Source organism: Bombina bombina, chromosome 4 (genome assembly GCF_027579735.1).
Source record: "Bombina bombina isolate aBomBom1 chromosome 4, aBomBom1.pri, whole genome shotgun sequence".
NCBI classification, from domain to species: Eukaryota; Metazoa; Chordata; class Amphibia; order Anura; family Bombinatoridae; genus Bombina; species Bombina bombina.
In genome coordinates this window covers 679,114,804-679,140,502 of record NC_069502.1, presented here as the reverse complement: position 1 = coordinate 679,140,502, position 25,699 = coordinate 679,114,804, and the positions used below count along the sequence as shown (strand labels likewise).

General features: G+C 43.6%; 1 protein-coding gene across 1 annotated transcript in view; it reads left to right on the top strand.

Moving 5' to 3' along the window:
- Positions 1-25,699, top strand: part of IFNGR1 (interferon gamma receptor 1) — a 482,099-nt gene that overhangs the window by 360,779 nt on the left and 95,621 nt on the right. Inside the window, exon 6 of the mRNA XM_053712170.1 lies at positions 13,407-13,527. Coding sequence (XP_053568145.1) covers positions 13,407-13,527 — 121 coding nt within the window. The remainder of the gene's footprint in view (positions 1-13,406; positions 13,528-25,699) is intronic.

Sequence of the window (25,699 nt, the reverse complement as noted above, 5' to 3'; positions counted from 1 at the left end):
TGACATAGAGGAAACTCATTGTTCATTATGTTTAGAAGCCATTGTGGAACCCCCTTTTAGAATGTGTACCAAATGCACTGATTTTACTATAGATTAGAGACCATATTCTGGCTTTAAAAAATTTATCACCAGAAGAAATTGACAAGGAGGAAGTTATGCCGTCTAACTCTCCCCACATGTCAGATCCTATAAATCCCGCTCAGGGGACGCCTAGTACATCTAGCGCGCCCATTGCGTATAACTTGCAAGACATGGCGGCAGTTATGAATCATACCCTTACAGAGGTATTATCTAAACTGCCAGGATTGCAAGGAAAGCGAGACAGCTCTGGGACTAGAATAAATACAGAGCTCTCTGACGCTTTAGTAGCTATGTCTGATACACCCTCACATTATACTGAAGCTGAAGCAGGGGAGCTTCAATCTGTGGGTGAATTTTCTGATTCAGGGAAGATCCTTCAATCTGATTCTGATATGTCTACATTTAAATTTAAGCTTGAACACCTCCGCGTATTGCTCAGGGAGGTTTTAGCAACTCTGGAAGACTGTGACACTATTGTAGTCCCAGAGAAATTATGTAGATTGGATAAATACTATGCAGTACCTACTTACACTGATGTTTTTCCAATCCCTAAAAGGTTTTCTGAAATTATTACTAAGGAATGGGATAGACCAGGTGTATCGTTCTCTCCCCCTCCTGTTTTTAAAAAGATGTTTCCTATAGACGCCGCTACACGGGACTTATGGCAGACGGTCCCTAAGGTGGAGGGAGCAGTTTCTACTCTAGCTAAGCGTACCACTATCCCTGTCGAGGACAGTTGTGCTTTTCTAGATCCAATGGATAAAAAATTAGAGGGTTACCTTAAGAAAATTTTTATTCAACAAGGTTTTATTCTCCAGCCTCTTGCATGCATTGCCCCAGTCACTGCTGCTGCGGCTTTCTGGTTTGAGTCCCTTGATGAGGCTCTACAGGTGGAAACCCCATTGGAAGATATTATTGACAAGCTTATGGCCCTTAAGCTAGCCAATTCATTTGTTTCTGATGCCGTTGTTCATTTAACCAAGCTGTTACAGAAGCATTAGTTTTCATTGTGTACCGTTTAGTGCTATGTGACAGACCCTTCGGTCAGAACTGAAAGAGTTAACTTTGTTCAGCTTTAAGAAGCTATTTTCTAAATACAAGTTTGCTGGCATCACTCTAATTAAGTTTAGTGATAAACATTCCCATTGTCTAATCACCTCCGGAGTCAGACTGCCAGTTGATAAGATGGACTGCATTGTTTTCTTGTGTGTAACTTGTTATCTGCTGAAGTAATGTAATTCTATTGTGGCCTGTCAAAGGGCGTTGTCTCTCTATCTAAATGTACCAACTGTGTGATGGGGGATTTTATGCTTCCCCCCCCTGGGAGTGTCCTGTGTGCATGTAACCTCAATAAAAAGCAGGCTGGGCATCCCAGTCCTGAGTTCTTGGTTGACCCTCAATCGCAGCGTTGACTCGTTTTGTGGGCAGAAGGGTATCCTAGCTGTACTACAGCTAAGAGGGATTGTTCTATATTTGCGAGACTCATATAGAATACTATGGAAAGCAGCTTCTCCCCTCTTCAGCAATAGGAATCCAGGCTACTAAGCGGTCCATCTCTCAGCGAGACTAAGGAGAGAGCTGATCGCAGAATTGACCGAACTGGATCAGAGCTTCACAATGGCGGAAACACCGACCACGATTAGTGACGAAAAAAACAGGATTGTTCGGGAGAGGCTCTCACTGTACGGGCCGAACCCCTCCATGGAATTGGTACAGCAGTTGATGGCGGAAGCGGACAAGGATATACGAGAGACTCGAGCCCACGAACTCAACCTAGCGAACGCACACCGCAATGCTGAAGCCCCGCAGGTAATCATCCCTGTCGAAAATGCTGGGAGGCCCAAGATACCCTATGCGGCATTTCGACCCTTCCTAGAGAGCGAGACAGGGATTGATGAATATTTGGCAGACTTCGAAAGGCAATGTGCCCTGCACCAGATTCCCAACAGAGAGTGGCCCACGATATTGTCTGGGAAACTATCCGGGCGAGCCTTGGAAGCCTTTCGTACTCTGGGTGCTGAGGAAGTGACACAGTATGAGCTAGTTAAGGAGACACTGTTGCGACGGTACGCGGTAACTCCGGACACGTATCGCCGACAGTTTCGGGGCACGAAAAAGAAGCCTAACGATACCCATATGGAATGGGCGCACCGAATGCGGAGAGCGGCAAATCACTGGATGAGCGGAAGTAAAGCGGTGACTGGTGAGGAAATTTTTCAATTGTTTCTATTAGAACATTTTTATAATGGCATGGAACAGCAAGGGAAGGAATGGCTGCAAGACAGGCGACCTTCTACCTTAGAAGAAGCAGCCAAATTGGCCGATGAACATTATGACTCCCGTCTTCACAAACCCACGAACTACCGAGCTCCAGCACGGGTCGAACCCAGAGAGGTTTACCGTGCACCCCCTCGTGCTGAATTCCGAGCCCCGGTGCCCGCAGGGCCCGCCCGACACTCAGGACCACCCAATAACAGCTCTGAGCGTCCCAGACTGACTTGCCACTGATGCAAGCAACCAGGGCATTTCATGGCTAGCTGCCCCCTTAATACGCACCAGACACCCAGGAATTACAATTACCCCTCTGGGTCATATCGTCCGGGCCCTCTGTGTTAACCAAGAGGCCCCTATGGAGGAATATTTGGGGCCGCTTCACGAGGCGGACCCTGTATATGCTGCCTCAGATAACCGCCAGCACCATCGGCAGAAGGTATGGCTCGAGGGGCGATCTACCGAGGGATTGAGAGACACAGGGGATACTATCACGCTGGTACAGAGTCATTTGGTGCCGGAGCACAAGCGATCCGGACAGACTGTGGCCGTTAGAGTGGCGGGGGGGGGGTGTGTGTACAAAATTCCAACAGCTAAAGTGCATCTTGATTGGGGAGTGGGAAAGGGGACTGTGAACGTGGGCATAATGGATAATTTACCTGCCGAAGTACTACTGGGCAACGATTTGGGCCCCATGACTTCTGCCTATGCTCCAGTATGCAACAACGAGGCGGACCCAGTGACTACACGGGCCCAAGCCCGGACGGAGCGAGAACTCTCACCAGTGCGAGATAAGGTAAGACCTACCCCGACCTTGCCTGACATGTTAGGCCCCATACCCTGGGACACCCCAGATGCTTTCGAGACAGAGTCTAAGACTGACCCAACCTTACAAAAGTACCGGGAACGAGCAGAGACTGGAGGGGGCAGGGCAGATAACGAAACATTCTTATGGGAAAAAGGGAAACTATACCGCTTGACAGAGAAAAGGGGACAGTGTAGGCGACAGCTGGTAGTGCCCCACAAATACCGTCAAGAAATCCTCAAGATAGGCCACGACATCCCCTTAGCAGGCCACCTAGCCGTAACCCGTACCCTACACCGCATTACTCACACGTTCTTTTGTCCAGGTGTACACGCTGACGTTAGAACTTACTGTAACACCTGCGATGTGTGTCAACGAGTAGGAAGGCGAGGCGATCACCCTAAAGCTCATCTAGTAAATATGCCCATTGTAGAGGAACCCTTCAGCCGGGTTGCTGTTGACCTAGTGGGACCACTGGCTACCCCTAGTCCCTCCGGTAAGCGCTACATTCTTACCGTAGTGGACTACGCTACCAGGTACCCAGAGGCTGTCGCCCTATCCAACATACAAGCGGATACGGTAGCGAATGCACTAGTACAGGTGTTCTCCCGGGTAGGATTTCCAAAAGAAATCCTATCCGACCGAGGCACCCAATTTACAGCTGAATTGACCCAACAACTCTGGCAGGTTTGCAAAATTAAGTCTCTCCTGAGCTCCCCATACCACCCCCAGACGAACGGGCTGTGTGAGAGGTTCAATGGGACCCTCAAGCAAATGCTCAAGACGTTCACTCAGGAATACCGAGACTGGGAACGCTTCCTGCCGCACCTCCTATTTGCTTATTGGGAGGTGCCCCAGGAAACGACAGGGTTCTCTCCCTTCGAGTGGCTCTACGGAAGAAAGGTACGGGGACCCCTAAACCTGATCCGGGAGCACTGGGAGGGAGAGATGGAGACTGACGGTGTCCCCATTGTGCCATACGTGCTGGAACTCAGGGACCGAATGGAGCAATTAGCCAAATCCGTGCGGGCTAATCTCCAGTTGGCCCAGAGAAGACAGAAAGTATGGTACGATCGGGGGGCCCAAAAGAGAATATTCACCATAGGACAAAAGGTGTTAGTACTTAAGCTGGTGAAGACAGACAAATTGCAGGCGTCCTGGCAGGGCCCCTACCAAATCGTAGAAAAAAGGGGAGACACCACTTATGTGATAGCTAGCTGCCATAACAACAATCTTAGAAAGACATTCCATGTAAACATGCTCAAGGAATACTTTGAGCGACCAGAGAACGTGACGGCCGTATGTTGTTCCCCTCAGGAAGACCCCGACAGTCTACCCATTCCAGACCTATTAGAAAAGAGTCTCCCCACAGGTATAGTGGCTCAGGTTCAGATAGGAGACCGACTTAGCCCCACTGAAAGGGAGCAGCTTAACCAACTCCTACAGTCCAAACACCTCGCCTTCTCCCCAAAGCCAGGGTACACTACTTTAACCACCCACCAGGTAGATACTCCGGGACAAGCTCCCTTGCGCCAGGCTCCGTACCAAATCCCCGAAGCAGTTAGGACAGGAATGAAGAAGGAGATCGATGAGATGCTCCAACTCAGGGTAATTGAGCCCTCCGATAGTCCCTGGGCCTCCCCAGTTGTCTTGGTGCCCAAGAAAGATGGGACAACCTGGTTCTGCATAGACTATCGGAGGCTCAATGAAAAGACCGTGACGGACGCTTACCCTATGCCCAGGGTAGACGAGCTACTCGATCGTATAGCCAGGGGAAATTACCTGACCACTATTGACCTCTGCAAAGGTTACTGGCAGATTCCCCTGGCCCCGGAGGCTATCCCCAAGTCGGCATTTGTCACCCCATTCGGCTTATATCAGTTTAGGGTAATGCCGTTTGGGATGAAGAATGCCCCAGCTACATTCCAGCGCTTGGTGGATAGGCTCCTGGATGGCTTCCAGAGTTTTGCTTGCGCCTACCTGGACGACATAGCGATCCACAGTGAGTCCTGGGAGGACCACTTAGCTCACGTAGGAATGGTTCTGGATCAGATCCGGGCTGCTGGCCTGACTCTGAAGCCAGAAAAATGCCACTTTGGGATGGCCGAGGTACAGTACCTGGGTCACCGGGTGGGGTGTGGGAAGCAGCGACCAGAGCCGGCCAAGATAGAAGCTGTCGCCAATTGGCCCACCCCCATCACTAAGACTCAGGTCCTAGCCTTCCTGGGCACGGCAGGGTACTATAGACGGTTCGTCCCAGACTACAGCACACTTGCCAAACCCCTGACTGACTTGACCAAGAAGAACTTACCTCGACAGGTCCTGTGGTCTCCCCACTGTGAAACGGCTTTCCAGGATCTCAAAAATGCTCTAACGCTCCTGTCTTGGCGGCCCCAGCCCTTAACAAACGTTTAATCGTCCATACAGATGCTTCCATGTTCGGGCTGGGAGCCCTCCTCAGCCAAGTAGGCGAAGACGGAGGGGAGCATCCAGTTGCCTACATCAGCCGGAAGCTCCTGCCCCGCGAAGTCAGCTATGCAGCGGTCGAAAAGGAGTGTTTGGCTTTGGTGTGTGCATTAAAGAAATTGACTCCCTATTTATATGGGCAGGAGTTCACTCTGGTCACCGACCATAACCCGTTGGTGTGGCTGAACCGGGTCTCTGGAGATAACGGCAGGCTATTACGTTTGAGTTTATCGTTGCAACCCTTCAATTTCACCATTACTTACAGACCTGGGAAACAGAATGGCAACGCCGACGGGTTGTCCAGACAAACCAACCTCAGCCCCGCATAACCAGCGGTCTGGACAGCCTTAGTCTGCCCCGAAAAGGGGTCAGACCGTGTCTGCCAGAGTGTTCCACAGAAAGGGAGCACTGTTACAGAAGCATTAGTTTTCATTGTGTACCGTTTAGTGCTATGTGACAGACCCTTCAGTCAGAACTGAAAGAGTTAACTTTGTTCAGCTTTAAGAAGCTATTTTCTAAATAAAAGTTTGCTGGCATCAGCTCTAATTAAGTTTAGTGATAAACATTCCCATTGTCTAATCACCTCTGGAGTCAGACTGCCAGTTGATAAGATGGACTGCATTGTTTTCTTGTGTGTAACTTATCTGCTGAAGTAATGTAATTCTATTGTGGCCTGTCAAAGGGCGTTGTCTCTCTATCTAAATGTACCAACTGTGTGATGGGGGATTCTATGCTTCCCCCCCTGGGAGTGTCCTGTGTGCATGTAACCTCAATAAAAAGCAGGCTGGGCATCCCAGTCCTGAGTTCTTGGTTGACCCTCAATCGCAGCGTTGACTCGTTTTGTGGGCAGAAGGGTATCCTAGCTGTACTACAGCTAAGGGGGATTATTCTCTATTTGTGAGACTCATATAGAATACTATGGAAAGCAGCTTCTCCCCTCTTCAGCAATAGGAATCCAGGCTACTAAGCGGTCCATCTCTCAGCGAGACTAAGGGTAACCGTAACACAAGCTAACGGCTAAAACTTCAGGTTCTGCTATTCAGGCGCGCAGGGTGCTATGGCTTAAATCCTGGTCAGCTGACATGACTTCAAAGTCTAAACTTCTCAACATTCCCTTCAAAGGACAGACCCTATTCGGGCCTGGACTGAAGGAGATCATTTCTGACATCACTGGAGGAAAAGGTCACGCCCTTCCTCAAGACAGGTCCAACAAATTAAGGACCAAACAGTCTAGTTTTTGGCCCTTTCAAAACTTCAAGAGTGGCGCAGCTTCAACTTCCTTTTAACACAAATCAAGAGGGAACTTTTGCCCAGTCTAAGCCGGTTTGGAGACCTAACCAGGCTTGGAACAAGGGGGAAACAGGCCAAAAAGCCTGCTGCTGCCTCTAAGACAGCATGAAGGAGCAGCCCCCGATCCGGAAAGGGATCTAGTAGGGGGCAGACTCTCTCTCTTTGCCCAGGCTTGGGCAAGAGATGTCCAGGATCCCTGGACATTGGAAATTGTGTCCAAGGGTTATCTTCTGGAATTCAAAACCTCTCCCCCAAAAGGGAGATTTCATCTCTCACTTATCTGCAAACCAGATAAAGAGAGGCATTCTTACATTGTGTTCAAGACCTTCTAATTATGGGAGTGATCCACCCAGTTCCGCAGGAGGAACATGGTCAGGGCTTCTATTCAAATCTGTTTGTAGTTCCCAAGAAAGAGGGAACATTCAGACCAATCTTAGATCTCAAAATCTTAAATTTCTCAGAGTTCCATCCTTCAAGATGGAGACTATTCGAACCATCCTTCCTATGATCCAGGAGGGTCAATATATGACTACCGTAGACCTAAAGGATGCTTATCTTCACATCCTGCTACACAAAGATCATCATCGTTTTCTCGGGTTTGCCTTTTTAGACAGGCACTGCCAGTTTGTGGCTCTTCCCTTCGGGTTGGCCACGGCACCAAAAATCTTTACAAAGGTTCTAGGGTCCCTTCTAGCGGTCCTAAGGCCGCGGGGTATAGCAGTAGCCCCTTACTTAGACGACATTCTGATACAGGCGTCGACTTTTCAAGTTGCCAGGTCCCACACGGACATTGTTCTGGCATTTCTGAGTTCCCATGGGTGGAAGGTGAACGAAGGAAAGATCTCTCTATCACCTCTAACAAAAGTTTCATTCCTAGGGACTCTGATAGATTCGGTAGAAATGAAGATTTACCTAACGAAGGCCAGATTGTCAAAACTTCTAGACTCTTGCCGTGTTCTTTATTCCACTTCTCGTCCTTCAGTGGCTCAGTGTATGGAAGTAATCGGTTTAATGGTAGCGGCAATGGACATAGTACCGTTTGCCCGCCTACATCTCAGACCGCTGCAACTTTGCATGCTCAGTCAGTGGAATGGGGATTACACAGATTTGTCCCCTCTACTAAATCTGGATCAAGAAACCAGGGATTCTCTTTGGTGGCTATCTCAGGTCCATCTGTCCAAGGGGATGAGCTTCCGCAGGCCAGATTGTACTATAGTAACGACAGATGCCAGCCTTCTGGGCTGGGGTGCAGTCTGGAACTCCCTGAAGGCTCAGGGCTCGTGGACTCAGGAGGAGACACTCCTTTCGATAAACATTCTGGAACTAAGAGCGACATTCAATGCTCTTCAGGCTTGGCCTCAGCTTGCTGCGGTCAGGTTCATCAGATTTCGGACAATATCACGACTGTAGCCTCCTACATCAACCATCAAGGGGGAACAAGTAGTTCCCTTGCAATGTTGGAGGTTTCAAAAATAATTCTATGGGCAGAGGTTCACTCTTGCCATCTATCAGCTATCCATATCCCAGGAGTAGAGAACTGGGAGGCGGATTTTCTAAGTCGGCAGACTTTTCATCCGGGGGAGTGGGAACTCCATTCGGAAGTGTTTGCACAGTTGATTCAACGTTGGGGCAAACCAGAATTGGATCTCATGGCGTCTCTTCAGAATGCCAAGCTTCCTTGTTACGGGTCCAGGGATCCCAAGGCAGCGCTGATAGATGCTCTAGCAGCGCCTTGGTCCTTCAACCTGGCTTATGTGTTTCCACCGTTTCCTCTGCTCCCTCGTCTGATTGCCAAGATCAAGCAGGAGAGAGCTTCAGTGATTTTGATAGCACCTGCGTGGCCACGCAGGACTTGGTATGCAGATCTGGTGGACATGTCATCCCTTCCACCATGGACTCTACCGCTGAGACAGGACCTTCTACTTCAGGTTCCTTTCAACCATCCAAATCTAATTTCTCTGCGTCTGACTGCTTGGAGATTGAACGCTTGATTTTATCAAAACGTGGTTTCTCCAAGTCCTTCATTGATACCTTAATTCAGGCTCGAAAGCCCGTCACCAGGAAAATCTATCATAAGATATGGTGTAAATATCTTCATTGATGTGAATCCAAGGGTTACTCATGGAGTAAAGCCAGGATTCCCAGGATATTATCTTTTCTCCAAGAGGGATTGGAGAAGGGATTGTCAGCTAGTTCCTTAAAGGGACAGATTTCTGCTCTGTCTATTCTTTTGATGTTCCAGATGCTCAGGCGTTTTGTCAGGCTTTAGTTAGAATCAAGCCTGTGTTTAAACCTGTTGCTCCGCCATGGAGTTTAAATTTAGTTCTTAAGGTTCTTCAAGGGGTTCCGTTTGAACCTCTGCATTCCATAGATATCAAGCTTTTATCTTGGAAAGTTCTGTTTTTGGTAGCTATTTCTTTGGCTCGAAGAGTTTCAGAGTTATCTGCCTTACAGTGTGACTCCCCTTATCTGATCTTGCATGCAGATAAGGTAGTTTTGCGTACCAAACCTGGGTTTCTTCCTAAAGTGGTATCTAATAAGAATATCAATCAGGAGATTGTTGTTCCGTCACTGTGTCCTAATCCTTCTTCAAAGAAGGAACGTCTATTACATAATCTTGACGTGGTTCGTGCTTTAGAGTTTTATTTACAAGCTACTAAGGATTTTCGTCAAACATCAGCATTGTTTGTTGTTTACTCTGGACAGAGAAGAGGCCAAAAGGCTTCAGCAACTTCTCTTTCCTTTTGGTTAAGAAGTATAATCCGCTTATTTTATGAGACTGCTGGCCAGCAGCCTCCTGAAAGAATTACAGCTCATTCCACTAGAGCGGTGGCTTCCACATGGGCTTTTAAAAATGAGGCTTCTGTTGAACAGGTTTGTAAGGCAGCGACTTGGTCTTCGCTTCATACTTTTTTTTCATACTAAATTCTACAAATTTGATACTTTTGCTTCTTCAGAGGCTATTTTTGGGAGAAAGGTCTTACAGGCAGTGGTGCCTTCCGCTTAAGCGCCTGCCTTGTCCCTCCCTTCATCCGTGTAATATAGCTTTGGTATTGGTATCCCACAAGTAATGGATGAATCCGTGGACTGGATACACCTTACAAGAGAAAACAAAATTTATGCTTACCTGATGATAAATTTATTTCTCTTGTGGTGTATCCAGTCCACGGCCCGCCCTGTCATTTTATGGCAGGTGTTTTTTATTTTTAAACTACAGTCACCACTGCACCCTATAGTTTCTCCTTTCTCTTGCTTATCTTCGGTCGAATAACTGGAGGTGGCAGTTAGGGGAGCAGCTATATAGACAGCTCTGCTGTGGGTGATCCTCTTGCAGCTTCCTGTTGGGAAGGAGAATATCCCACAAGTAATGGATGAATCTGTGGACTGGATACACCACAAGAGAAATAAATTTATCAGGTAAGCATACATTTTTTTTTTTTTTTTTTTTTTTTTCAGCCGGATCTCAAGTTTCTGAACCTAGATGGCATGAAAATGTAACTTTTTTCCTTAGACATAGGGGTTTCTCTGGTTCTGATTAAAACCTTAATTTGGGCTGTTAAGCATGTAACTAGTTGACCGTAGACAAATACTACCAGTTTCTGGTGCTACCATTCTGGCTGGCTACGGCCACACAAGTGTTCACCAAGTTTCTGGGAGTTTCTGGGAGCCCTGCTCTGCAGTTTGTCTGCAGGGAACTGCAGTGTCTCCTTACCTGAATGTCATTCTGGTTCAGGCTTACTTATCAGTGGCACAGGACAACACGGACCACAGTTGGAAGGTCTACTTGGAAAAGAGCTCCCTCATCCCAACTAAGAGGGTAAACTTTTTGGGAACGATCATAGATTCTGTGAGCATGCGCATCTACCTTACAGACCAGCGCAAGGAGAAGCTTCACAGGGGTTGTCGCCTGCTTTAGTCCAATGTTCATCCATCTGTAGCACTATGCATAGAGGTAGTACACCTTATTGTTGTGGCATTGGATGCTATACCATTAGCTCGCTTTCATCTGAGACCACTAATGTTGTGTATGCTCAGACAATAGAATGGAGACCATTCAGATCTATCGCAGGTCATCTTTCTGGATGCCCAGACCAGAGAGAGTCTGTTTTGGTGACAATCCCCAATCTCTGTCCTTCTGGGAGCGAGTTTCTGCCACCCTTCTTGGATTTTAATTTCTATAGACGTGAGTTGGTGCGGGGTTTTCTCAGAGCCTAGGTAACTTGGTGTGATGAGGAAGTGTCCCTCCTGATCAACGTTCTCGAGTTGAGGGCCATATACAACACACTTCTGGCGTGGCCTCAACTGGGTTCTGTACAGCATATCTGATTCCAATCTGACATCACTACAGTAGCCTACATCAACCTTCAGGGAGGCACTTTGAGCTTCCTGGGAATGCTGGAGATGTCTTGGATCCTTCAGTGGGCAGAGAGACATCATTTTCAGATCTGTTATCCACATCCCAGGTGTTTAGAATTGGAAGTCAGATTTCCTGAGCAGGCATACCCTTCATTCGGGGGAATGGTCCATACCCTTCATTCAGGGGAATGATCTTTGAATCAGGAGGTATTTCTGGAACTAACCCACAGGTGGGGTGTTCAGGTTCTGCCAATTCTACTTCTGCCCCGAGTTGTATCTCGGATCAAACAGGAGTGCACACGACTATCTTTATAGCTCTTGCTGAGCCTGTTGTCGGCTCAGCCTTGGTGGCTACCTCTTCGTCAGGACTCAGGGTCTGTTCTATCAAAACCTGGATACTCTGAGGCTGACTGCCTGGAGATTAAATAGTTGATTTTAGCTTGGAGAGGTTTCTCTGATAGTGTGATTTAATACTCTTATACAGGCTTGCAAGCCTGTCACCAGATGCATCTACTACAAGATCTGGAGGACTGTTCTTCTCTGTTGTGACCAGCAAGATTTTTATTGGCATAGATTCTGAAGAAAGTAAGGTCTGAAGAAAGACCTGTTGGCCAGTTCTATCAATGGGTCAAATATCTGCCCTTTCTGTTTCACAATAAATTTGCTAGTTTGCCGGATGTTCAAGAGTTTTTTCAGGCTCTGGTTAGAATTAAACCTGTCTTCAAACCTATTGCTCCCCCTTGGAGCCTACATTTAGCTCTTAAGGTTCTTTAGAGGGCTCCGTTTGAACCTCTGCATGCGGTTGATGTTACTCACTTGGAAGGTGGTTTTCCTACTTGCTTTTTCCTCTGCTAGCAGAGTATCAGAGCTTTCAGCATTGTGTGATCCTCCGTATCTGATGATCCATCGGGACAAGGCTGTGTTAAGGACTCAACCAGGCTTTCTACCTAAGCTAGTGAATACTTGCAATATCAACCAGGCAATTGGAGTTCCTTCACTTTGTCCTAATCTGTCATTCTCCAATGAGAGATTGTTACATAATTTGGATGTGGTAAGGTCATTAAAGTTCTACCTTCACGCTACTAATGAATTTTTTCACTCTTCTTCATCCTTTGTACTGGTAAGTGCAAGGAGCAGAAGGCCTCAGCTGTAACCATTTCCTTTTGGTTGAGAAGTGTAATTTGTTTGGCATAAGTGGGCCAAGAATCCCCTTTGAGAATCACAGCTCATTCCACTTGTGTGGGGGCAACCACTTGGGCCTTCAAGAATGAGGTCTTAATTGAACAAATCTGTAAGGATCCAACTTTTGTCCATATCCCCTCCCAGATACTAAATGTGTGGTGGCTACAGTCATTTTTTTTTCTTTCACCTCTGTACGCCTTGTATCTCTTCACTGTTCCTTAACCTTGGCTGAACTACTAGAGGGCAGGGAAAGTGGGAGGGATATTTATAGTCTTGTTTGGGGTGTCTTTGCCAGGTGGAGTAATTCCCATAGGTTAAGAATATTTTGTGGACTCACTGCGAAGAAGGAAATTAATTTATCAGGTAAGCATACATTTTAAGCGCAAATTTAATTTGCGCTAGAATGGTCTTGTTTTGTTTCAGCTTGTAATATTAAATTTAGCGTGGTAGCATTATTCTTGTTGCAACTTGTGCTAATGATTAAGCACCACTTGTAATCTAGCCCATAGTTGGCTACCGATCAGCATTGCACTATTGGGAGCTAGCTGAACACACCTGGGGAGACAGATACAAATGTGTGTAGCCATCAATCACCTATCTAGCTATCACTAGTGTAGTTTATAGTACATATGTTTTTCAAAAAAGGTTTAAAAATAATAAAGTAAATCTGATAATAGAAGTATATTTTAAGTGTCTTAAAGTGACATGCTCTGAATCATGAAACTTTATTTTTGGCTTTCCTATTTCTTTAATATCTGACAGCTATTGTGACATAAGTATGATTAAACCATTAGATGGTTTGAATTTCTTTTTTTTTAATTTCTTTAGTACTGTTAAATTTTATTTGTGCAAGGTTATTGTGGTTAAATATGTAATTTGTAAATATTTGTTGTGAATGCATAACTAAAAAATGTCTTGCTTCCTATTTATTTTTATATATATTTTTTTTTTTAAGATTTCAGATTGAAAGTGGCAGTCGGTACTTCTTTAGGCATCTTTTTAATTCTTCTTATTGGTATCGTAATTTACATTATAAAAAAACAGACGTTGAACAACTCTAAGTTACCTGGAGCATTGTAAGTTTTTTTTTGTTTTTTTTTGTTAGTTTGTTTTTTTAAATATAAATGCATTTGTTGTACTTTTACATGGTTTTAATAATTTAATTTTTATAATTTAATTATGCCATGGTGTCACATTCTACACTAAACAGATGTGTAGCCGTGATTTATTTTCTATTCTACAGACATATCGTCAGCTAGTGTTTGCTAAATTAATTAGCGTAACAATATAAGTGTAAAAGACCACTAAGAGAAAATAAATTTTAGAACAGAGGGATGAAACTAATGCAGTATATAATATTTGCTGATTTTAATTCTATTTCTTTTATATAGGTGGCGAGAGTCCACAAGCTGTTATGTATAGGATATACATTCCTACCAGGAGGAGGCAACGTATCCCAAACCTCAAAAGCTTATAAATACCCCCCCCCTTCCCGCCTAATACATCAGTTTTAACCCCTTAAGGACAAGGCCATTTTTCAATTTCTTTCCCTTAAGGACCAGGGCTATTTTTACATTTCTGCTGTGTTTGTTGTTTTAGCTGTAATTTTCCTCTTACTCATTTACTGTACCCACACATTATATACTGTTTTTCTCGCCATTAAATTGACTTTCTAAAGATACCATTATTTTCATTATATCTTATAATTTGCTACAAAAAAATTATAAAAATGAGGAAAAAATGGAAAAAAAACACACTTTTTCTAACTTTGACCCCCAAAATCTGGTTACACATCTACAACCACCAAAAAAACACCCATGCTAAATAGTTTCTAAATTTTGTCCTGAGTTTAGAAATACACAATGTTTACATGTTCTTTGCTCTTTTTTTTTTGCAAGTTATAGGGCAATAAGTACAAGTAGCACTTTACTATTTCCAAACCACTTTTTTTAAAAATTAGCGCTAGTTATATTGGGACACTGATATCTTTCAGGAATCCCTGAATATCCCTTGACATGTATATATTTTTTTTTAGAAGACATCCCAAAGTATTGATCTAGGCCCATTTTGGTATATTTCATGCCACAATTTCACCGCCAAATGAGATCAAATAAAAAAATTGTTCACTTTTTCACAAATTTTTTCACAAACTTTAGGTTTCTCACTGAAATTATTTGCAAACAACTTGTGCAATTATGGCATAAATGGTTGTAAATGCTTCTCTGGGATACCCCTTTGTTCAGAAATAGCAGACATATATGACTTTAGCGTTGCTTTTTGGTAATTAGAAGGCTGCTAAATGCCACTGCGCACCACACGTGTATTATGCCCAGCAGTGAAGGGGTTAATTAGGGAGCTTCTAGGGTTAATTTTAGCTTTAGTGTAGTAGACAACCCCAAGTATTGAATCTAGGCCCATCTTGGTATATTTCATGCCACCATTTCAATGCCAAATGCGATCAAATGAAAAAAAGTTAAATTTTTCACAATTTTAGGTTTCTCACTGAAATTATTTACAAACATCTTGTGCAATTATGGCACAAATGGTTGTAAATGCTTCTCTGGGATCCCCCTTTGTTCAGAAATAGCCAGACATATATGGCTTTGGCCGCTAAATACCGATGCGCATCACACGGTGAATTATGTCTAGCAGTGAAGGGGTTAATTAGGTAGCTTGTAGGGAGCTTGCAGGGTTAATTTCAGCTTTAATGTAGAGATCAGCCTCCCACCTGACACATCACACCCCCCCTGATCCCCTCCCAAACAGCTCTCTTCCCTCCCCGACCCCACAATTGTCCCCGCCATCTTAAGTACTCGGCAGAAAGTCCTGCCAGTACTAAAATAAAAGGTATTTCTTTTGCAAGATGTACCGAGTCCACGGATTCATCCTAACTTGTGGGATATTGTCCTTCCTGACAGGAAGTGTAGCAAAGAGACCACCACAGGCAGAGCTGTCTATATAACTCCCCCCTTAACTCCACCCCCCAGTCATTCTCTTTGCTGGCTCTAAGCAGAAGGGTAAAGAGAAGAGGTGTTAAACTGTTAGTTTTATTTTATCTTCGTTCCTCACACTGAAGTTTGATTGGTTTCTTGCTATACAGCAATGAGGTATGTTCAGTCATATTTTCTGCAGAGACTGTTAACTCAGAAAGGCTGACAGTGTCCCCATTTAGGGGAAGGGTAAGCAGTAATCTAGTGTTATCAGAGGTTTTTACTAGCTTGCATAAAGGGTTAATTTTTTGTGGGCACTCAGTTTATGTGAATTTGGGACAAAACGTTTTTTGTGTCTGGGAGTAACGTTTTCTGTTTTATGGGACATTTGCTTGAGGGTTCTTTGGGGTTGTTTATAACCCACATGGCTTTCAGGCAGGGTTTGTTAGTTTTGTGTAGGCCCCAGCAACATCGAGTGAGGTGGGCTTGGGCCCTACATTTACAAGCAGCAAGCAACTTCTCCTGAGGTCCTGATAGTCTTCTGAGGGACTAATTGAAGCTTTAAACCCGATATTATCGCTTCCGAATGGCAGGTAGGGCCACAGCAGAGCTGTGGCAAGGTGCTTAGGGGTTTTTAACCGGTTTTAGGACAATTATCAATCCGTTTTTTTCCTTTAGGGGTCTATTGCTTTTTTACTTGTGGTGCAATCCTTCTAAGGCTTAGTGGGTACACTGTTAAAATTTCGAAAATTTTGAAGCAATTTTAACCTGTTTTGCAGTTTGTGTATGGCTTTTTTTTCTCTTAAAGGTACAGTACCGTTTTTGCAAATTGTGTTTTTTTTCATTAAATAAAGTGTTTTCCCAAGCTTGCTTGCTTCATTACTAGCCTGTTAAACATGTCTGACACTGAGGAAACTCATTGTTCAATTTGTTTAGAAGCCATTGTGGAACCCCCTCTAAGAATGTGTCCCAATTGTACTGATATGTCTATAAATTGCAAACAGCATATTTTGACTTATTAGAATTTGGCATTAAATGATTCTCAGACAGAAGTAAATCAGGTTTCGCCATCTAGTTCTCCCCAAGTGTCACAACCAGTACTTCTAGTGCGTCTAATTCTTTCACCTTGCAAGATATGGCTTCAGTGATGAATACTACCCTCACAGAGGTTTTATCTAAACTGCCAGGGTTGCAAGGGAAGTGCAGTAGCTCTGGGTTAAGAACAAATGCTGAGCCTTCTGACACTTTAGTAGCCGTATCCGATATTCCCTCACAATGTTAGGTAGGGATGAGGGATTTGCTGTCTGAGGGAGAGATTTCTGATTCAGGAAAGATGTTCCCTCAGACAGATTCAGATATGACGGCATTTAAATTTAAGCTAGAGCACCTCTGTTTATTGCTCAGGGAGGTTTTAGCTACTCTGGATGATTGTGACCATATTGTCGTTCCAGAGATATTGTGTAAAATGGACAAATATTTAGAGGTTCCTGTTTACACTGATGGTTTTTCCGGTCCCTAAGAGGATTTTGGGACATTGTTACTAAGGAGTGGGATAGACCAGGTATTCCGTTCGCTCCCCCTCCTACTTTTAAGAAAATGTTTCCATATCTGACGCCGTGCGGGGACTCATGGCAGACGGTCTCTAAGGTGGAGGGAGCTATTTCTACCCTGGCTAAGCGTACAATTATACCTATCGAGGACAGTTGTGCTTTAAAAAAACCTATGGATAAAAAATTAGAGGGTCTTCTGAAGAAAATATTTGTTCACCAAGGTTTTCTTCTCCAACCTATAGCGTGCATTGTTCCTGTAACTACTGCAGCGTCCTTTTGGTTCATGGCTCTGGAAGAGGCTCTTCAGGTTGAGGACCCCATTAGATGATATTCTGGATAGAATTAGGGCTACCAAGCTAGCTAATTCTTTCATTAGAGATGCCCGTTTTTCAATTGGCTAAATTAGCGGCGAAAGAATTCAGGTTTTTGCCATTTTAGCGCGTAGAGCGTTATGGCTTAAATCCTGGTCTGCTGATGTGTCATCAAAAGCTAAGCTTTTTAGCTATCCCTTTCAAGGGTAAGACCCTATTTGGGCCTGAACTTAAAGAGATCATCTCAGACATCACTGGAGCGAAAGGCCATGCCTTCCTCAGGATAAGACCAAACAAAATAATTTTCGTTCCTTTCAGAACTTCAAAAGTGGTCCCTCTCCCTCTTCCCCTGCCTCAAAGCAAAGAGGGGAATTTCGCTCAATCCAAGTCAGTCTGGAGGACCTAACCAGACTTGGAACAAGGGTAAACAGGCTATGAAGCCCGCTGCTGCCACCAACGGACAGCATGAAGGGGTAGCCCCCGATCCGGGACTGGATCTAGTAGGGGGCAGACTTTCTTTCATCGCTCAGGCTTGGGCAAGAGACGTCAGGACTCCTGGGCTTTAGAAATAGTAACCCAGGGGTAACTTCTAGATTTTCAAAGATTCTCCACCAAGGGGGAGATTCCATCTTTCTCCATTGTCTGTAAACCAGACAAAAAGAGAGGCGTTCTTATGCTGTGTAAGAAGACCTATATACCATGGGAGTGATCTGCCCAGTTCCGAAAACAGAACAGGGGCAAGGGTTCATACTCCAATCTGTTTGTGGTTCCCAAAAAAGAGGGAACCTTCGAGGAATTTTTTTAGGATCTAGAGATCCAAAATTGGTCTGGAGTCCCATCCTTCAAGATGGAGACCATTCAGGACTATTTTGCCAATGATCTAGGAGGGTCAATATATTGACCACTGTGGACTTAAAGGATGCGTATCTACACATTCCTATCCACAAAGATCATCATCAGTTCCTCAGGTTCGCCTTTCTGGACAAGCATTACCCAGTTTGTGGCTCTTCCCTTCGGGTTGGCCACAGCTCCCAGAATTTTCACAAAGGTGCTAGGGTCCTTCTGGCGGTTCTAAGGCCGCGGGGCATTGCTGGGGCACCTTATCTGGACAATATCTTAATCCAGGTGTCAACTTTCCAACTAGCCAAGTCTCACATGGGCATCGTGGTGGCTTTTCTAAAGATCTCACGGGTGGAAGGCGAACATGCAAAGAGTTCACTTATCCCTCTCACAAGAGTTTCCTTTCCTGGGAACTCTGATAGATTCGGTGGGACATGAAAATGTTTCTGACGGAGGTCAGGAAATCAAAAATTCTATCCATCTGCCGAGCTCTTCATTCCATTCCTCGCCCATCAGTGGCTCAGTGTATGGAGGTAATCGGCTTAATGGTAGCGGCAATGGGACATAGTTCCGTTTGCCTCGCTTGCATCTCAGACCCACTGCAACTTTGCATGCTCAACAGTGGAATGGGGATTATGCAGATTTATCTCCTCAGATAAATCTGGACCAAGAGACCAGAGACTCTCTTCTTTAGTGGTTGTCACAGGATCATCTGTCCCAGGGAATGTGTTTCCGCAGGCCAGCGTGGGTCATAGTGACGACGGACGCCAGCCTATTGGCTTTGGTGCAGTCTGGAATTCACTGAAAGCTCAGGGTTTGTGGACTCAGGAGGAGGCTCTCCTCCCAATAAATATTCCCAATATAAATATTCTAGAACTGAGAGCGATATTCAACGCGCTTCAGGCGTGGCGTCAGCTGGCGTCGGCCAGATTCATAAGATTCCAGTCGGACAATATCACGACTGTAGCATATATCAATCATCAGGGGGGAACAAAGAGTTCTCTAGCGATGAGAGGTTACCAAAATAATTCAATGGGCAGAGACTCACTCTTGCCAATCTATCAGCAATCTATATCCCAGGAGTGGAGAACTGGGAAGCGGATTTTCTAAGTCATCAGACTTTTCATCCGGGGGAGTGGGAAACTCCATCCGAGGTGTTTGCACAATTGATTCAGCAATGGGGCACACCAGAATTTGATCTGATGGCGTCTCGTCAGAAAGCCAAACTTCCTTGTACGGGTCCAGGTCAAGGGATCCTCAGGCAGTACTGATAGAGTGCTCTAGCAGTACCCTGGTCGTTCAACCTGGCTTATGTGTTTCCACCATTTCCTCTCCTTCCTCGTTTAATTGCCAGAATCAAACAGGAGAGAGCTTCTGTGATTTTTATAGCACCTGCGTGGCCACGCAGGACTTGGTATGCAGTCCTGGTGGACATGTAATCTCTTCCACCATGGACTCTGCCACTGAGACAGGACCTTCTGACTCAAGGTCCGTTCCAGCATCCAAATCTAGTTTCTCTGCGGCTGACTGCTTGGAGATTGAACGCTTGATCAAGCGGAGTTTCTCGGAGTCGGTCATAGATACCTTGATTCAGGCTCGAAAGCCTGTCACCAGGAAAATTTATCATAAGATATGGCGTAAATATCTTTATTGGTATGAATCCAAAGGCTACTCATGGAGTAAGATCTTGATTCCTAGGATTTTGTCCCTTTCTCCAAGAAGGATTGAAGAAGGGGCTATCGGCTAGCTTCCTTAAAGGGACAGATATCTGCTTTATCAATTCTACTGCACAAACATCTGGCAGATGTTCCAGACGTTCAGTTGTTCTGTCAGGCTTTAGTTAGAATCAAGCCTGTGTTTAGACCGGTTGCTCTGCCATGTAGTTTGAATTTAGTTCTTAAAGTTCTTCAAGGGGTTCCATTTGAACCTATGCATTCCATAGATATTAAGCTTCTATCTTGGAAAGTTCTGTTTTTAGTTGGAATCTCTTCGGCTCGAAGGGTTTCTGAACTATCTGCATTGCAAATGCGACTCGCCTTATCTTGTTTTCCATGCTTGATAAGGTGGTTTTTGCGTACCAAACCTGGATTCCTTCTAGGGCTGCAACTAACGATTATTTTCATAATCGATTAATCGGCCGATTATTTTTTCGATTAATCGACTAATCGGATAAAAAGAGAATCAATAATAGTTTTCTATGTTTTAAATAAAATCCACATGAGTGATACAAATATAAACTTCAGACTAAAACTTTACATTAACACAACTGTTTCTTCAATTTTTAAGCAGCAGAGCACAGTTTTATAATTAAACAAAACAAAACCACAAACTGTTTGAAAAGAGGTAGAACTAGAAAGAGTTAGACTATCACTGTTAATAACATTCTGTTATTCACTCTTTCAGAAACTTTGCATTGAAATACAAAAATCTCAACATGTCCACATGCTTCTGGCTAAGGCTGGTTCTGGTTCTGCTATATTTCCTGCAGCAGAGAAAAGGCTGTTGAGGTGTATAAGTAGGGTTTTGCCAATTTCACCAAAGTGGTATATTTATCTTTGTTAGCTCTTCACCAATGCTAAGTGTTTTGACTTCATTCTAACATAAAAATATCTTAAATATCTATATGCAATGGTAAATAACCAGCTATAAAGGTTAGGGGAAATATCTAGTCCGCTCTAAAAATAACGAATATATACTCTTAAAGGTTGAAAAACCAACTTATCGATTATGAGATTCGTTGACAACTATTTTCATAATCGATTATTATCGATTATGACGATTAGTTGTTGCAGCTCTAATTCCTTCCTAAGATTGTTACTAATAGGAATATCAATCAGGAAATTGTGTCCTAATCCTTCTCAGAAGGAGCGTCTGTTGCACAACTTGGATGTGGTTCGTGCTTTGAAGTTTTACTTGCAAGCGACCAGATTTCCGTCAAACATCTTCTTTGTTGTCTATTCTGGAAAACGTAAAGGTCAAAAAGCTACGGCTACCTCTCTTGCCTTTTGGCTGAAAAGCATCATCCGTTTGGCATACGAGACTGCTGGACAGCAGCCTCCTGAAAGAATTACAGCTCACTCTACTAGAGCGGTGGCTTCCACATGGGCTTTTAAAAATGATGCTTCTGTTTAACAGATTTGTAAGGCTGCGACTTGGTCTTCGCTTCATACCTTTTCCAAATTTTACATATTTGATACCTTTGCTTCTTCGGAGGCTATTTTTGGGAGAAAAGTTCTTCAAGCAGTGGTGCCTTCTGTTTAACCATCTGTCTTGTCCCTCCCGTTCATCCGTGTCCTTGTAGCTTTGGTATTGTATCCCACAAGTAAGGATGAATCCGTGGACTCGTCTTACCTTTATAGAAGAAAAGTAAATTTATGCTTACCTGATAAATTAATTTCTTCTATAGTAAGACGAGTCAACGGCCCGCCCTGTCATTTTAAGAACGGATTATATTTTCTTTCATGTAATTAGCAAGAGTCCATGAGCTAGTGACGTATGGGATATACATTCCTACCAGGAGGGGTAAAGTTTCCCAAACCTCAAAATGCCTACAAAATACACCCCTCACCACACCCACAAATCAGTTTTACAAACTTTGCCTCCTATGGAGGTGGTGAAGTAAGTTTGTGCTAGATTCTACGTTGATATGAGCTCCGCAGCAGGTTGGAGCCCGGTTTTCCTCTCAGCGTGCAGTGAATGTCAGAGGGATGTGAGGAGAGTATTGCCTATTTGAATGCAATGATCTCCTTCTACGGGGTCTATTTCATAGGTTCTCTGTTATCGGTCGTAGAGATTCATCTCTTACCTCCCTTTTCAGATCGACGATATACTCTTATATATATATATATACCATTACCTCTGCTGATTCTCGTTTCAGTACTGGTTTGGCTATCTGCTATATTATGTAGATGAGTGCCCTGGGGTAAGTAAGTCTTATTTTCTGTGACACTCTAAGCTATGGTTGGGCATTTTTTTATAAAGTTCTAAATATATGTATTCAAACATTTATTTGCCTTGACTCAGGATGTTCAATATTCCTTATTTTCAGACAGTCAGTTTCATATTTGGGATAATGCATTTGAATCAATCATTTTTTTCTTACCTTAAAAAATTTGACTTTTTTCCTGTGGGCTGTTTAGGCTCGCGGGGGCTGAAAATGCTTCATTTTATTGCGTCATTCTTGGCGCTGACTTTTTTGGCGCAAAAAATCATTTCTGTTTCCGGCGTCATACGTGTCGCCGGAAGTTGCGTCATTTTTTTGACGTTCTTTTGCGCCGAAATGTCGGCGTTCCAGGATGTGGCGTCATTTTTGGCACCAAAAGCATTTAGGCGCCAAATAATGTGGGCGTCTGATTTGGCGCTAAAAAAATATGGGCGTCGCTTTTGTCTCCCACATTAATTAAGTCTCATTTTTTCATTGCTTCTGGTTGCTAGAAGCTTGTTTCTTGGCATTTTTTCCCATTCCTGAAACTGTCATTTAAGGAATTTGATCAATTTTGCTTTATATGTTGTTTTTTTCTCTTACATATTGTAAGATGTCTCACGTTGCATCTGAGTCAGAAGATACTTCAGGAAAATCGCTGTCTGGTGCTGGAACTACCAAGCTAAGTGTATCTGCTGTAAACTTTTGGTAGCTGTTCCTCCAGCTGTTTGTATTAATTGTCATGACAAACTTGTTAATGCAGATAATATTTCCTTTAGTAATGTTACATTACCTGTTGCTGTTCCATCAACATCTAATATTCAGAGTGTTCCTGATAACATAAGAGATTTTGTTTCTGAATCCATCAAGAAGGCTATGTCTGTTATTCCTCCTTCTAGTAAACATAAAAAATCTTTTAAAACTTCTCTTTATACAGCTGAATTTTTAAATGAACATCATCATTCTGATTCTAATGACTCTTCTGGTTCAGAGGATTCTGTCTCAGAGGTTGATGCTGATAAATCTTCATATTTATTTAAAATGGAATTTATTCGTTCTTTACTTAAAGAAGTACTAATTGCTTTAGAAATTGAGGATTCTGGTCCTCTTGATACGAAATCTAAACGTTTAGATAAGGTCTTTAAATCTCCTGTGGTTATTCCAGAAGTTTTTCCTGTTCCTGGGTGCTATTTCTGAAGTAATTTCCAGAGAGTGGAATAATTTGGGTAATTCATTTACTCCTTCTAAACGTTTTAAGCAATTATATCCTGTGCCATCTGACAGATTAGAATTTTGGGACAAAATTCCTAAAGTTGATGGGGCTATTTCTACCCTTGCTAAACATACTACTATTCCTACGGCAGATGGTACTTCGTTTAAGGATCCTTTAGATAGGAAAATTTAATACTTTCTAAGAAAAGCTTATCTGTGTTCAGGTAATCTTCTTAGACCTGCTATATCATTGGCTGATGTTGCTGCAGCTTCAACTTTTTGGTTGGAAACTTTAGCGCAACAAGTAACAGATCATGATTCTCATAATATATTATTCTTCTTCAACATGCTAATAATTTTATCTGTGATGACATTTGTGATATTATCAGAGTTGATGTCAGGTTTATGTCTCTAGCTATTTTTAGCTAGAAGAGCTTTATGGCTTAAAACTTGGAATGCTGATATGTCTTCTAAATCAACTCTACTTTCCCTTTCTTTCCAGGGTAACAAATTTATTTGGTTCTCAGTTGGATTCTATTATCTCAACTGTTACTGGTGGCGAAAGGAACTTTTTTACCACAGGATAAAAAATCTAAGGGTAAAAACAGGGCTAATAATCGTTTTCGTTCCTTTCGTTTTCAACAAAGAACAAAAGCCTGATCCTTCTTCCTCAGGAGCAGTTTCAGTTTGGAAACCATCTCCCAGTCTGGAATAAATCCAAGCCTTCTAGAAAAGCAAAGCCAGCTTCTAAGTCCACATGAAGGTGCGGCCCTCATTCCAGCTCAGCTGGTAGGGGGCAGGTTACGTTTTTTCAAAGAAAATTTGGATCAATTCTGTTCCCAATCTTTGGATTCACGAACATTGTTTCAGATGGGTACAGAATTGGTTTCAAGATGAGACCTCCTGCAAAGAGATTTTTTCTTTCCGTGTCCCAGTAAAATCCAGTGAAAGCTCAAGCATTCTGAAATGTGTTTCAGATCTAGAGTTGGCTGGAGTAATTATGCCAGTTCCAGTTCTGGAACAGGGGCTGGGGTTTTATTCGAATCTCTTCATTGTACCAAAGAAGGAGAACTCCTTCAGACCAGTTCTGGATCTAAAAATATTGAAATCGTTATGTAAGGATACCAACATTCAAAATGGTAACTGTAAGGACTATATTGCCTTTTGTTCAGCAAGGGCATTATATGTCCACAATAGATTTACAGGATGCATATCTGCATATTCCGATTCATCCAGATCACTATCAGTTCCTGAGATTCTCTTTCCTGGACAAGCATTACCAGTTTGTGGCTCTGCCGTTTGGCCTAGCTACAGCTCCAAGAATTTTTACAAAGGTTCTCGGTGCCCTTCTGTCTGTAATCAGAGAACAGGGTATTGTGGTATTTCCTTATTTGGACGATATCTTGGTACTTGCTCAGTCTTTACATTTAGCAGAAATCTCATACGAATCGACTTGTGTTGTTTCTTCAAGATCATGGTTGGAGGATCAATTCACTAAAAAGTTAATTGATTCCTCAGACAAGGGTAACCTTTCTGGGTTTCCAGATAGATTCAGTGTCCATGACTCTGTCTTTGACAGACAAGAGACGTCTAAAATTGATTTCAGCTTGTCGAAACCTTCAGTCACAATCATTCCCTTCGGTAGCCTTATGCATGGAAATTCTAGGTCTTATGACTGCTGCATCGGACGCGATCCCCTTTGCTCGTTTTCACATGCGACCTCTTCAGCTCTGTATGCTGAATCAATGGTGCAGGGATTACACAAAGATATCTCAATTAATATCTTTAAAACCGATTGTACGACACTCTCTGACGTGGTGGACAGATCACCATCGTTTAATTCAGGGGGCTTCTTTTGTTCTTCCGACCTGGACTGTAATTTCAACAGATGCAAGTCTTACAGGTTGGGGAGCTGTATGGGGATCTCTGACGGCACAAGGAGTTTGGGAATCTCAGGAGGTGAGATTACCGATCAATATTTTGGAACTCCGTGCAATTTTCAGAGCTCTTCAGTCTTGGCCTCTTCTTGAAGAGAGAATCGTTCATTTGTTTTCAGACAGACAATGTCACAACTGTGGCATACATCAATCATCAAGGAAGGACTCACAGTCCTCTGGCTATGAAAGAAGTATCTCGAATTCTGGTTTGGGCAGAATCCAGCTCCTGTCTAATCTCTGCGGTTCATATCCTAGGTATAGACAATTGGGAAGCGGATTATCTCAGTCGCCAAACGTTGCATCCGGGCGAATGGTCTCTTCACCCAGAGGTATTTCTTCAGATTGTTCAAATGTGGGAACTTCCAGAAATAGATCTGATGGCGTCCCATCTAAACAAGAAACTTCCCAGGTATCTGTCCAGATCCCGGGATCCTCAGGCGGAGGCAGTGGATGCATTATCACTTCCTTGGAAGTATCATCCTGCCTATATCTTTCCGCCTCTAGTTCTTCTTCCAAGAGTAATCTCCAAGATTCTGAAGGAATTGC